This window comes from Mustelus asterias, chromosome 11 (assembly GCF_964213995.1).
Source record: "Mustelus asterias chromosome 11, sMusAst1.hap1.1, whole genome shotgun sequence".
Lineage (NCBI taxonomy): Eukaryota > Metazoa > Chordata > Chondrichthyes > Carcharhiniformes > Triakidae > Mustelus > Mustelus asterias.
Genome location: NC_135811.1, coordinates 47,059,004 through 47,073,043, shown reverse-complemented (window position 1 = coordinate 47,073,043; position 14,040 = coordinate 47,059,004). Strand labels below are relative to the sequence as shown.

Here is a 14,040-nt window from a genome sequence, read left to right as displayed (position 1 = left end):
TTTCTTTCCACAGATGCTGTCAGACCTGCTGAGATTTTCCAGAACTTCCTGTTTTTGTTGAAACCAAAGGTTTCCAGGGGTGGAGTGTGGGCCAGAGTTTGGTGTTTGCTCACATCCTATGGAAGCCATGATGTGGAGATGCCAGTGTTGGACTGGGGTGGGCACAGTAAGAAGTTTCACAACACCAGGTTAAAGTCCAACAGGTAAGTTTGGAATCAGGAGCTTTCGGAGTGCTGCTCCTTCATCAGGTGAGTGGAGGTTACTCGCTCACCTGATGAAGGAGCAGCGCTCCGAAAGCTCCTGAGTCCAAAGAAACTTGTTAACGTAGAACATTACAGCGCAGTACAGGCCCTTTGGCCCTCGATGTTGCGCCGACCAGTGAAACCAATCTAAAGCCCATCTAACCTACACTATTCCAATATCATCCATATGTTTATCCAATGACCATTTAAATTCCCCTAATGTTGGCGAGTCCACTACTGCTGCAGGCAGGGCATTCCACGCCCTTACCACTCTCCGAGTAAAGAACCTACCTCTGACATCCGTCCTATATCTATTACTTTAACCTGGCATTGTGAGACTTCTTACTGATCCCAAGGAAGGACAAAAGGTTTGCAGGGGTTGTGGTTGAGCCTGGAGCAGAGTCCCAGAGCTGTGAAAGCATGGGCGGCACGGTAGCACAGTGGTTAGCACCGCTGCTTCACAGCTCCAGGCACCTGGGTTCGATTCCCGGCTTGGGTCACTGTCTGTGTGGAGTTTGCACATTCTCGTCGTGTCCGCGTGGGTTTCCTCCAGGTGCTCCGGTTTCCTCCCACAGTCCAAAGATGTGCGGGTTAGGTTGATTGGCCAGGTTAAAAATTGCCCCTTAGAGTCCTGAGATGCGTAGGTTAGAGGGATTAGCGGGTAAATATGTGGGGGTAGGGCCTGGGTGGGATTGTGGTCGGTGCAGACTCGATGGGCCGAATGGCCTCCTTCTGCACTGTCGGGTTTCTATGAAAGAGGAGAGAAGTGGGAGTGACAGGCCTCCCAGCCAGAGGGGGCGCTCTAGGGGGGAGGGCCAGGCTGGGGAAGGGGGCGGGGCTGGAGGGTTCAGATCACGTGCTCGGAGAGGAGGCCCCGCCCTCTGGGGGCTGGGGGGACACGCCCCCTCCCCCTGTGCGTCACGTGGTTTCCTGGGCGGACGGGCAGAAGGACCCGGCGGTAGCCGAGCCCAGTGCGGGGCTGCTCCATGTCGGGAATGATCTATCTCCACAGTAACCATGAGAGCTGCCTGCGGGGCCCCGACACCCCCAGAGCGGCCGCCGCCTCGGCCTGCTTCCACGGCCGCCCGGAGCCCGCCCTAGGGGACCTCTTCAACGGTTGCTGCTCCATGGGGGAGGCGGCCAAGCGGCGGGAGGCGGCCGCCGCCGCTCCGGCTCTGCAAGCCGGCTCTCCGCAGGAGCGGAGCGGGGACTCGGCCTCCAGCCCGGACAGCGGGGCCTCGTCCCCCGGGGAAGCGGACACTGACACTCCGGACACCGCGGCCCCCGGCGGCGGCGGCGGGCAGGCCGCCTCTCCCTCCGCCCAGCAGCCCGAGGCCCGCAGCAGCCCCGGCCCCGCCGACAGCCGGCTGCTGGAGTTCATGGACGTCAGCCTGAATTCGAGGAGCTGCTTCGAGGGCAGCCGGCGGCAGAGCGCGCCCGAGCAGCTGGCGGAGCGCCTCGACTCGCCGGCGGCCCCCGCACCCGGCAGCGAGCCGGGGGCCAAGCCCAAGAAACTGGGCATCGCCGACTATATCAGCAGGTAAATCCGCAGCTCCACACCCAGCCCTCCCACACTGGGGCTGGGATCCTTCACAGCTCACACTCCCCCATCACTGCTAACCAGAGCTGTCACACACTCCTTGCACACACACGGAATGGGGCTTCTTATACCCCCACTCCCCCCCCAAAACCAGGGCTCACCCCCCCACAGGGAATGTGATCCTTACACCTCCTCATTGCCCTATCACTGCTAATCCGAACCCCCTCACACATCTCCCCACCCCTCCCCCCCCCCAAAACCAGAGCTCTCACCCACCCCCCCTCACACACAGCAAATGGGATCCTTATCCCGCCCCCCAACCAGAGCTCTCAACTCCCCCCTCCCAAAAAAAACAGAGCTCCACACCCACCCCTCACACAGGGAATGGGATCCTTACAACCCTCACTTCCCCCATCACTGCTAACCAGAGTTCTTGTATACACACACGGAATGGGGCTTCTTATACCCCCACTCCCCCAAAACCAGAGCTTACCCCTACCCCTCACACACAGGGAATGGGATCTTTACACCTCCTCCCCCCCATCCCCCCAGCATTGCTAACCAGAGCGTGCTCTCACCCCTCTTACACACACGGAATGGGGCTTCCTATACCCCCCCCCCCCCAGATCACTCTTACGCACACATACACTGAATCAGACTCCTAATCCCCCACTCCCAATCAGAGCTCAACCCACCCCTCACACACTGGAAATGGGGCTCCTTATACTTCCACTCCCCCATCATTGCAAATCAGAGCTCTCACCTGCCTACCCCTCATACTGGCATCAACAACCAGCCCTGTCAAAGTTTACATCTAAGAGCTACGTGACCTCCAGTCCTGCAATAGCCACTAAACACTAATCAAACATCTTCAAAGAAAACAAGAGGGACAGACAGACACCTCCACAGGTTTCTAAATTAATGATACCCCCGTATTTGTTTTCATTGAGCGACTGGAGTAGGGAGACTTGAGCTCGGCCAGTGCTTTCCTGGTGGACATAGCTAATGTTTTTTTGAGGTTGTTTCCAGTGTTGGGTATTTTCCTTGTCTCTTTCCTATCAATGAATCATAGGTTATAGTTCTGTTGTTTGGTTAAGTGTCACTGTGAAGGTCAAGGTGAGGTGTATAGGAATTTCAAACACAAGACTGCTGTGTGCAAGCCTGCGTACTTAGTCTTCTCAAATTACAGAAGGGACACCTTTTAGAGTCACCGAATTTCAGCCCCATACTTTCACAATGATGTACAATTTGTCTTTTTGGCAATGCTGAATATTGTTTGCTCTTTCCCGAGTACCTAGTGATTTTGGTTGCTGCCTTCCGAAAAGTATGTTAAATACTAACAATATTGCAGATAAAGCATAAGCCTTTCCACCAGTGCATTTTATATACTCTGCTTGAAGAAACAGTTATAAATTATTCCCTGTAATAATTTGTTCAATAATTTCTTGTGACACGTAGAATAAGAAGAGAGGAAGCTATTTTAATGCAGTTTCAAAAATTATTTTGAATGTCTGTTTGAATATTATTGAGTCAAACTCTCAGACATTTTATCTTTAACATTACAATGTAATGTGATGCAGTTTGGAAGGAAAAATGAGGAGCGGCAGTGTGAACTAAATAGTGCAATTTTAAAGAGGGTGCAGGAACAGAGAAGGTGGGAAGGGTTTCGTTTGTCCCTCTGTCGACCGCGCTGTGCCTGTCTGGCACCTTGGCCTCACACAAAGCACTGAGGTCAGAAAAACAGGGCACAATCTTAGATTGATCTTGGGCCCTTAGTACCAGTTGTGTGACGATGCTCTCCATGTCCCAAAGCTCGAGCCTCTACAAACAAGGAGAGCTAATATTTTCCCCAAGTTCAGAAAAAATCCCTTGTATAACTACTCCATTTCAGAACTGGTTAACTCCACCATTTCGGAGCAATCAAGGGAACGGAGAAGTTCAACTAAATTCAGTCGTGTAAGATGCAGGACAGATGTAGCTCTATTCCTTACATGATTCGAGTCTTCAGTACCTGTAATTTAGGAATTGTGTATTGGTTTTGAATTGAGATACAGTTTTAATTTAACAGTACCCTTTTAATATGCTGCTGAATTTTTGTCACTCATGTTTGTTACATGTTTCCATAAGACCATAAGACATAGGAGCGGAAGTAAGGCCATTCGGCCCATCGAGTCCACTCCACCATTCAATCATGGTTGATTTCAACTCCATTTACCCGCTCTCTCCCCATAGCCCTTAATTCCTCGAGAAATCAAGAATTTATCAATTTCTGTCTTGAAGACGCTCAACGTCTCGGCCTCCACAGCCCTCTGTGGCAATGAATTCCACAGACCCACCACTCTCTGGCTGAAGAAATTTCTCCTCATCTCTGTTCTAAAGTGACTCCCTTTTATTCTAAGGCTGTGCCCCCGCGTCCTAGTCTCCCCTGTTAATGGAAACAACTTCCCTACGTCCATCCTATCTAAGCCGTTCATTATCTTGTAAGTTTCTATCAGATCTTCCCTCAACCTCCTAAACTCCAATGAATATAATCCCACGATCCTCAGACGTTCATCGTATGTCAGGCCTACCATTCCTGGGATCATCCGTGTGAATCTCCGCTGGACCCGCTCCAGTGCCAGTATGTCCTTCCTGAGGTGTGGGGCCCAAAACTCCTTATTAACTTGGTTACATGATCCATGTATTGATTGTAAGCTACATTGCAATTTGGGTGTTTTGTGTGAACATGCTTCTTGAACAAAATACCATTATCATGTTCACTTAAGGAAATAATGTAAAGACCTTGGGGAAGGGTTTTGGTTGGCTCGAGTCTCAAGAATTTGGGACTGATCTGCTTAAAACAGGGAGGCTGAGGGAAGAATTTTCTAAGTGTCAGAATTGGGATGTTTTGATAGAGTAGATTAGGAGAAACTGTTTCAAATGGCAGATGGATTGATAACTTGAGGATGCAGATTTAAAATAATTAGCAAATATTTCAGGGGAAGATGAGAAGTATTGAATGCAATGAGCTATGATCTGGAATGCACTGCCTGAAAGGGTGGGGCAATGCATATTTAATAACTTTTTTAATGGAAATTGGATCGCAACTTAATGAAGGGTTGTGTAAAATGAAGGGAGGGGATTAAGAATAGCTCTTTGAGCTGGCACAGGCATAATGGATCAAATGGCTTCCTTCTGTTTTGTTGGATTTTCATGTGCGTTTTGGTATACTGATTTAAAACTTGTTTCTAACTGGCATCCTGATAACCTTTGCTAAGAATTTGAGTTTTCCATTCCTATTTGCATGACAGACGTTGGGTGAAGTATGCTTGTTCTTTGCTGGGTCACTATAGATGGGAGCATTTTGTGACATCATCTCATGGTTGGAAAAACTGAGGATCTAGTCTGCCTGGCATAAGACATATTGGATAGCTGTGGGATGGTTAGGTAGATTTCTTCTGTTAGTGGCGGAGGGAACTATTCTTAAGTGTAAGCTTCTTCCAAATATGCATTTTCTTGTTTAGGAAGCTAAAAGCTATGCAGTGCATGAGGGCCGCAGTGTGTATTGTTTGAGTAGTAGGATTTGGATGGAAAAACTGCAATTTCTTACACCAGCTGTGCTGTTGGGACGATGTTGGGGAATTGTTAGATACATCTATAGAGGAAATAGAGAAAATTGGAGCTAGTCACTCAAATTCATGCTGGGTTGCCTCTTTTTAGAAGAATCATAGAATCCCTACAGTACAGAAGGAGGCCATTTGGCCCATCGAGTCTGGTCCAACCACATCCCACCCAGGCCCTATCCCCGTAACCCCACAAATTACCCTGCTAATCCTCCTGACAGGGTTAATTTAGCATGGCCAATCAACCTAACCCGCACATCTTTGGATTGTGGGAAGAAACCAGAGCACTTATGCCTTTATAATGGGTACGATTCAGGTCTTGCTGCCTATTTTAGTTTTGTTTTCTCAATTGAACAACAATCAAGCATTTTTTTTGGAGCAATCATTCAGAAGACTTTTGCTGCCATGCAGTAATAGTAATCTCAGTTTTATTTGGTTAAAGTTTTATGACCACACATTCCAGTATCCACCCACTCATTAACTACAGTTGTCAAAATACTTCTTTTACCAAACTATAATGATATGAAAATAATGATGTTCCATATCATCGCTTTATTAAAGCAGCTGACTTATAATTACAGGACATTTGATTCCAGTAACTGAAAATAGTTGTACCGTTCCTTAATGAACCATCATCGGCTCTACCAAATGGAAGAAAATTTGTTTGCAGTTTAAAATTTTGTTTACCAAAGATACCAGACTCTCAGAAGATCAATAACGTGGAAAAAATGGCTAGAAATGTTCTTTGCAAGTAATTTTGTAAATCAAGTACCTGTTTTCCACTAAAAGTTAAAAGATTGGAGCGTGACAGTAGTGTAATTGTAGAAGCAGAGGATAGAACGATCTAGCCTTCCTACTCCGTACTTGAACAGGCCGAGCCTGATGTGACGGCTTGCAATCCTATATCGATTATCAAACATTTAGTAGGCCAAAAGCTACAGCACCAAATTATTTATAAATTACTGTAATTGGTATTTGCAAAGCCAATTGAGCAAGTCTTTGAAATTAAAATACACACACTCTGAAATTGGATTCTATATTCTGGGTTACTTCACTTTTTATTTGAATGTTGTGATATGATAGTTTTCAAAAGGCAAATTCAATCTATTCCCAACTTTGTAACTACTGATTTCTTGGCACTTTTGGATATCTTTACTGTTTTGTAAGAAACCACTGATGATTGACATTTGCTTATGAAGGACTAGAGAAGTATTTTTGAGTTTTATAATCTGCCAGTGCTGCTTTTCTTTTTGCTGCATTGTCGGCCTCTTTACCAGCTGTGATTTTCAGCTGTGAAACTTGTCTTTCTCTTTTCACTGCTGCCACTGCACTGTGCAAGTGTTGGATTCAGGATAAATAGTCCCCAGTCATGCTAGCATCTTAAAGGTGTTCTACTTAAAAGCTGCTAAGACTAATTTTTACCCTTTATAGCTTACTTGAATTAGACTTTCGATCACAATCTAGTTGGGTTGCAACCAATTGGATCTAAATTAATAATACTCCAACAGACACAAAGATAGCTCATGTATAAAATATTACATTGGCGCAGTACACACACACGCACACACACAAGTTCCGCACACACGCGGACGGCCTCAACCGGGATATTGGGTTCATGTCACACTATTTGTAACGCCCACAGTTGCGTGGACCTGCAGAGTTTCACTGGCTGTCTTGTCTGGAGACAATACACATCTTTTTAGCCTGTCTTGATGCTCTCTCCACTCCCATTGTTTTGTTTCTTAAAGACTTGATTAGTTGTAAGTATTCGCATTCCAACCATTATTCATGTAAATTGAGTCTGTGTCTTTATAAGTTCTGTTTGTGAACAGAATTCCCACTCACCTGAAGAAGGGGCTTAGAGCTTCGAAAGCTTGTGTGGCTTTTGCTACCAAATAAACCTGTTGGACTTTAACCTGGTGTTGTTAAACTTCTTGCAGTAAATAAACTCAGACTTTTTCGGGTGAAATAGAAGACACATTTCTGTGACCCTGGGAAGTTCATTGTGAGGTACTAAAAAGCAGAATTGTTTCCCCTAACATGATCCAATATTTTTAATTGAAATATTTACACAAGTTTAACATTTTTATTATTCTTAAATTAAATTGATTTTTCTGGCAATTTGTTTCCTGCAATCCTGCTATCAGGCTTATTGCAAAATAATTACTTAAGCCAGTGTGCATTAATGTTCTTCCATTTCGTGAAATGCGCTACTTTTAATTCACTGTTTCAAATCATTCTATTCAACTTTGTCATACTTCTCAATAGGCTGTCCTGATGCTGCCTGGGCAAAATCAGTAATTGTTTTAATATTACTGCACAGCTTCTAATCCAGATAGGCATCACACGATGTGAAATCCTAGCGGCACGGTGGTTAGCACTGTGACCTCAGAGCGCCAGGGACCTGGGTTCGATTCCTGACTTGGGTCAGTGTCTGTGCGGAGTCTGCATGTTCTCCCCGTGTGGGTTTCCTCTGGGTGCTCCAGTTTCCTCCCACAATCTAAAAGACGTGCTGGTTAGGTGCATTGGCCGTGCTAAATTCTCCCTCCGTGTACCCGAACAAGTGCCGGAGTGTGGCGACTGGGGATTTTCACAGTAACTTCATTGCAGTGTTAATGTAAGCCTACTTGTGACACTAATACATAAACATAAACTTAATTCTTCTGCTAAAAATGGGCTGTCTCCTATTTCTCTATTTTCTGTAAATGCAAGCCATTTTTACTAATATTTATGCTGATGTCTTGATTTTTTTTGCTTTAGCAAGTTTTCACGAGAAACCTGTTGATTAAGCAGTGGTGGAGTTCTGCAATAGTTTTTTTTCCCAAGAAATCAAAGTATTTTAGTTTTGCGTCCATTACTGTTCACTTTCTATAAACAATCGAGACTCAGAGGTAAGCAGCATTATTAAAATTTGTAGATGACATGAAACTTGGCAATGTAGTAGATAACGGAAAGTGTAGTTAGATGTCTGGATGACACACAGTGCTGAAATGTGCAGAAGCATGGCCGATGGAGTTCAGAGTAGAGAAGTATGAAGTGATGCACTTCTGGAGGAATGTGGAAACTTGTATGGCTGAGCAGAGAAACTTCAGTGTCCACGTACACAAATCCTTAAAAGTGGCAAGACAAGCCGGTGTGGGTAAAATGGCATATGGATCACTTTGGTTTATAATTAGAGGTAGGAGGGCCATAAGTCATGATCTGTGGCTCTCGTGATGAATACCCCATTAGGTAAAGATGTTCTGACTTGGGGATTCTGCTGACAGCAGCATCAAGCTCCTCTTTGAACTGATATTTTGCCTTTGTTGGAGCACAGCGTTGGAGCACAGATACTCATGAGGTTCACTGGCCCTGCTTGAATTGAGATATGGATGGAAAGAACATATTCTGAACCATTTGTAGAAGGTTCTGTCATCGAGAAAAATGAGTTCATTGCAGCAAAGCCTACACATTGCTTTTGTGTGTTTTCTCTACGACAGCGCAGAGTCGCGGAGCAGAAACTGATAGCCAGGTTCCGCACACACAAGGACGGCCTCAACCGGGATATTGGGTTTATGTCACACTATTTCACATAAATATTTCTGCTTTTTTCCTCCTGAGTCTTTATCATGCGATCCTAGAATCAGAATTTATGTCACACTATTTGTAACTCCCACAGTTGCGTGGACCTGCAGAGTTTCACTGGCTGTCTTGTCTGGAGACAATACACATCTTTTTAGCCTGTCTTGATGCTCTCTCCACTCCCATTGTTTTGTTTCTTAAAGACTGGATTAGTTGTAAGTATTCGCATTCCAACCATTATTCATGTAAATTGAGTCTGTGTCTTATAAGTTCTGTTTGTGAACAGAATTCCCACTCACCTGAAGAAGGGGCTCAGAGCCTCGAAAGCTTGTGTGGCTTTTGCTACCAAATAAACCTGTTGGACTTTAACCTGGTGTTGTTAAACTTCTTACTGTGTTTTCTCTGAATGCCAGATGAATGTGTAACATTTTTCTTTGTGATCCATTCTCGGCAAACCTGACCTCTTCTAGGGAGTCAGTGACAGTGTTCTGCTTATCAGGTTCCATGTGGATCGCAAACTGTCTCGCACAAGTTATTAACCAGCTGCAAGTTGTCTGTCAGTCCCATACGTATGGTCATTCCAGCTTGCCATTTGAAGAATTGACATCTTTTTTTCATTTTGTTTGTTTGCCTGGTCTGATGGATTTTGTTCACTTGCTGAGCAGAGTTCCAAGTACCCAGTGAAGCAAATGGATTGTGGCAGGTCAGCACCTTCCTGGCCGGGGGTTGCCAACTTAAGGTAGCTGGTGGCTGAAGTGGGACGCAGCAGTCCCTCCCAACATCAGACATGGCCTTTATTAACTGCTCTCTCTGTCAATTAAATTGGGCTTATCACTCGCACTGCTGTTTACTGTATTTTAACACTTCAGTGAAACTGGAGAAACTAGGTACACGTCTAGGAAAAATTTAAAGACCCCTGGCTGCCCAAATGTTAGAATCTCCCTTGATCCCCTCAGTTGAGTCCAAAGGAATGTGCAAACACACGTTTGCCACTAGCTTGGAGTGCTGGGAAGATGACACATTAGACACCGGCCCACTTTTGTGTTCCACTCCAGATTTTTTGTTTGGGTTTACTGCTTTGGCTTTCCGCTCTCCTGAGATCCCACAAGACATTGGAGCTATTTGCCCACGGTTGGCCGTTTGGTTCATCAGTGCCAGAGCTTGTTGGCGTGCCTGTGGGCTGACACATTGCATGTTTGGGGCCAGACTTCCTCAGTTCTTTGGCATTAGTCAGGCGCTCCTAGGGACCCAGTTTCCATGTGTTGCCAAAGCATGTGGAGGCACAGCTGAGAACTTGCCAATGGAGAGGCTGTGTACTGACAGGGAAATTGACATTTGTCTTTGTGTTGCTGCTAGCTGTTTGGCTGAAAATGAGAAGCAAGCTAAGACATGAGCGGAAAGCATGCTGTCTTCACCCACATATTAACATAGACACACAACATTGACCTGCTAGACATGCTAATATTCCATAGTAAAAACACCTTCAGCAGCAAACGCACAGACACACTCATGCCTGTAAAGAGTTTGGTTTGAGAATCAAGAAAACAAATGTCATGATTCAGCATCTTGTCATGCTGCTATCTATTAGCATTGGCAATGTGATGCTGGAGATGGCTAATAGCTTCATCTATCTAGGCTCCACAATCGCCAGCAGTCTGTCACTTGATGCTGAAATTAACACACACACTACAAAAGCTGCAGTTAATATATCCAGACTTCCTCTACAGTGGTGCCACGTGGACAGCATCTGTTAGGCACGAGAAAAGACTGAACAGTTTACACCTTCGCTCTATCAGACTCAGTAGGGTAAGGTCACTAACTTGGGTCTTGGAGCATGCTTATTACAGCAGTATACATTCAGTGCAGAGTCAGTGACATCTGCGCTGACGCAGCTACTTTTCATCACATGCCATTTACCCAAAGACTTTCTGTATGGCGAACTGGCCACTTGATCATGGCCTTAGAGGCGCCCATACCTCCATTACAAGGACACCTGCAAACAGGATATGAAGATGGTGCACATTGACACCACCAACTGGGAGACTGTCACTGATGGCCATGACCTCCGGCGACTGCTGTTTGAAAGGGCATTGGAAGAGGTAAACAGAAACAAAAAGCTCAACTGGCCGATTATAGGATCCAGAGAAAACAGAAGCTAGGGACTCGTACACCGTCTCAGTCCACTGTTGTCCTCTATAGCAAATGCAGCAGAGACTGCTATGTCAGAATGGGGCTCCTGAGCCACACTAGGTAATGCTTAATACAGAGTTGACCACAATGGTGCAAACCATCATTTTACAGCAGGCTGCATAAAATAGAGTGATTGAATATGAAAGTGAAGGGAGAAGGTGAGGGCTTTATAAGTCATTGGTTAGGCCTCACCTGGAGTAATGTGGACAATTTCTTCTGGAAAGATATAAAGATCTTGGATAACATATCATGAAGATTTAACAATGTTGCTCAGGATGAGGGACTGATGAGAAGTTGTAAAAGTTAGGATTTCCTAGGATCAGAGGGTTTAAAAGCTGACCTAATGGTGGTTTTCAAGGTAGATTCTGAGGGTAGATAGAAAATAAAATATTTCATAGAATCCCTACAGCGCAGAAGGTCATTTGGCTCATCGAGTCTGCACCAACTCTCTGACAGCATTTTATCCAGGCCCACCTCCACTCTACCCTCTAAACCCTCAACATTTTAACATGGCTTATCCATCTAACCGATACATCTTGATACACTAAGGGTCAATTTAGTATATGACCAATCCGCCCAACCTGCACATCTTTGGAGTGTGGGAGGAAAGGGAAACCCCCGGAGGAAACCTGTGCAGACATGGGCAGAACATGGGGAGACGTGGGTGGCACGGTAGCACAGTGGTTAGCACTGCAGCTTCACAGCTCCAGGGTCCCGGGTTCGATTCCCGGCTCGGGTCACTGTCTGTGTGGAGTTTGCACATTCTCCTCGTGTCTGCGTGGGTTTCCTCCGGGTGCTCCGGTTTCCTCCCACAGTCCAAAGATGTGCGGGTTAGGTTGATTGGCCAGGTTAAAAATTGCCCCTTAGAGTCCTGAGATGCGTAGGTTAGAGGGATTAGCGGGTAAAATATGTGGGGGTAGGGCCTGGGTGGGATTGTGGTCGGTGCAGACTCGATGGGCCGAATGGCCTCCTTCTGCACTGTAGGGATTCTATGATTCTATGAACATGCAAACTCCACACACTCGAGGACAGAATTGAACCAAAGTCCCTGGTGCTTTGAGGCAGCAGTGCTAACCACTGTGCCTATGGTGAATGGATTGAAATCACAGCAGAAGCTCTTGAGGGGAGATGAGAACTTTTTCACTTTGTTGTTGGGATCCAAAATGCTCCAAGCGAAGAGGGGCTGGAAGCAAATTTCATTTAATCGGGAAAGGGGATTGGATAGGTACTTGAGGCTGAGGAGCTTAGTTTTGCAGACAAAAAGTGAAGATGTGGGACTAAGTAAGACTGCTTTTTCAAAAAATTAACACAGGCAACAGGCTGAAAGCCTACCTCCTGTGCTCTGTCTCTATGAATATGATATAGATTTAGGACCATATGACTATATTCTGCTTTGAATTGATTAGCGTAGAGAAATAAAAGCAATAGGCCTATCTCATACTGTTATTACAGTAAGATGTCACTGAATATGATATGGTTTTATTGTCATAAGTGAAATATTTTCCTGCATTGCAACCAATATTAGCATCTGTCACTTGTATGTGTGGTTATGGTCAGATGGAGTGCAAATGTCACTATCATTGAGAGCTCAGTTAAAGATAAAGTATTGTGATGGATATGCAGAAGTTTTTTTCTAATCTAATGCTTTGTTTCTGAATTAATGCCAATTACTGCTCAAATTGAGTGATTTTTCTGCTGTTGACTAAAGTACAATTGGTAATTACAAAGGTGACTGTCCAGAGACTATTAGTTTCTTGCACAATTGATTGTTTGCCATTAAATCATTTTGATTTCTACCGTGTGCTTTGTAAGCTAGCTTGCTTTGGAGATTATAACATTTTGGGCACGGAATATTCTCATCCTTGTTCCCACGCAGGAACAAATGTAACAAGAATGGGACCCCCTAGGAATGTTTTGATAGATCAACCAGGTCAGTTGAAGGTTTAGTTTTAGTCAGGAGCAGGAGAAGAAGCTTCATGCAACTTAAATGCTGCTGTTAGCAGGAGCTGGTTGGCAGACTCTGGGTAGTGAGGCTGCAAGCGAAGTTCTGGAGAGCTGAAGAGGCAGCAGAAGGTCGGTGACTCCATGCTGTGGGCTGTTGGGGAAAAGATAACCCTTTGCAGCAGTGCTGTTCTGCTTGACGTGGCTGAAGAGTTGGAGTTGTGTCCATGAGTCGGTGCTGGAGCATAAGCTTGGGAGATGAGGTTCAAACCCTGGGAGGTGAGCAGTTGTTGAGGCAGTCTGAGGCTGTGTTTTGAGGGAATTCTGAGACTTGATCCTCAAGTGAAAAGCCTGGAATCTCTCCTGAGGGAAACCATTTAAATGAGATTGTATAACTCAGTGGAAACTGACATCTGGGTGAGTTACTGTGAAATTTGTGGGGTCTACCTCTACTTGCATTTGCTATTTAAGTATGTGTTCGTGTGTGTGTTTGATTGTTCACCTGATTCCAAATAAAGCTGTTGAACCTGTGCCCACCCAGTCCAACTCCACATCATTGTTAATTCATATTATCTAATAATCCTAACTGTTAGTATGGATACTGCAATTTTTAACACTTTTCTGACTGTATCATGAGGTTTATTTTGTTTGTTCAAAAACTGTGGAAGCTTGTGGCTTTATTCTCTTAGTAAGTACCTGGGATCTCAAACTTTGTTTACTTTAAATAACAGGTTACTAGTTCCTAACCAGATGGAACCAAAAATTTGCAATAACACATCCAAAATAGTTTCTTTATCGAGTCCCCATGTTTAGTCACAGGCTTGGTGTCTTATTTCGCAAGTTGCTATCTGACCTCTGTGTAAAGGCAGTATGCTTTCTATCTGGACTGTGGTGCTATCTTCAGTAGAAAGATTTGTTCTGTAATAAACTTCAATGTTCCTAACATCTGCCTTTAATATGGCCA

At 45.1% G+C, this 14,040-nt stretch overlaps 1 protein-coding gene across 2 annotated transcripts in view; it reads left to right on the top strand.

The window, feature by feature from the left end:
• Positions 1-1,183: 1,183 nt before the first annotated feature.
• Positions 1,184-14,040, top strand: part of tbc1d12b (TBC1 domain family, member 12b) — a 95,631-nt gene continuing 82,774 nt past the window's right edge. For both annotated transcript variants that reach the window (XM_078223541.1, XM_078223540.1), the window contains exon 1: positions 1,184-1,782. In XM_078223541.1, the coding sequence (XP_078079667.1) occupies positions 1,229-1,782 (554 nt within the window). In that variant the 5' untranslated portion in view covers positions 1,184-1,228. The remainder of the gene's footprint in view (positions 1,783-14,040) is intronic.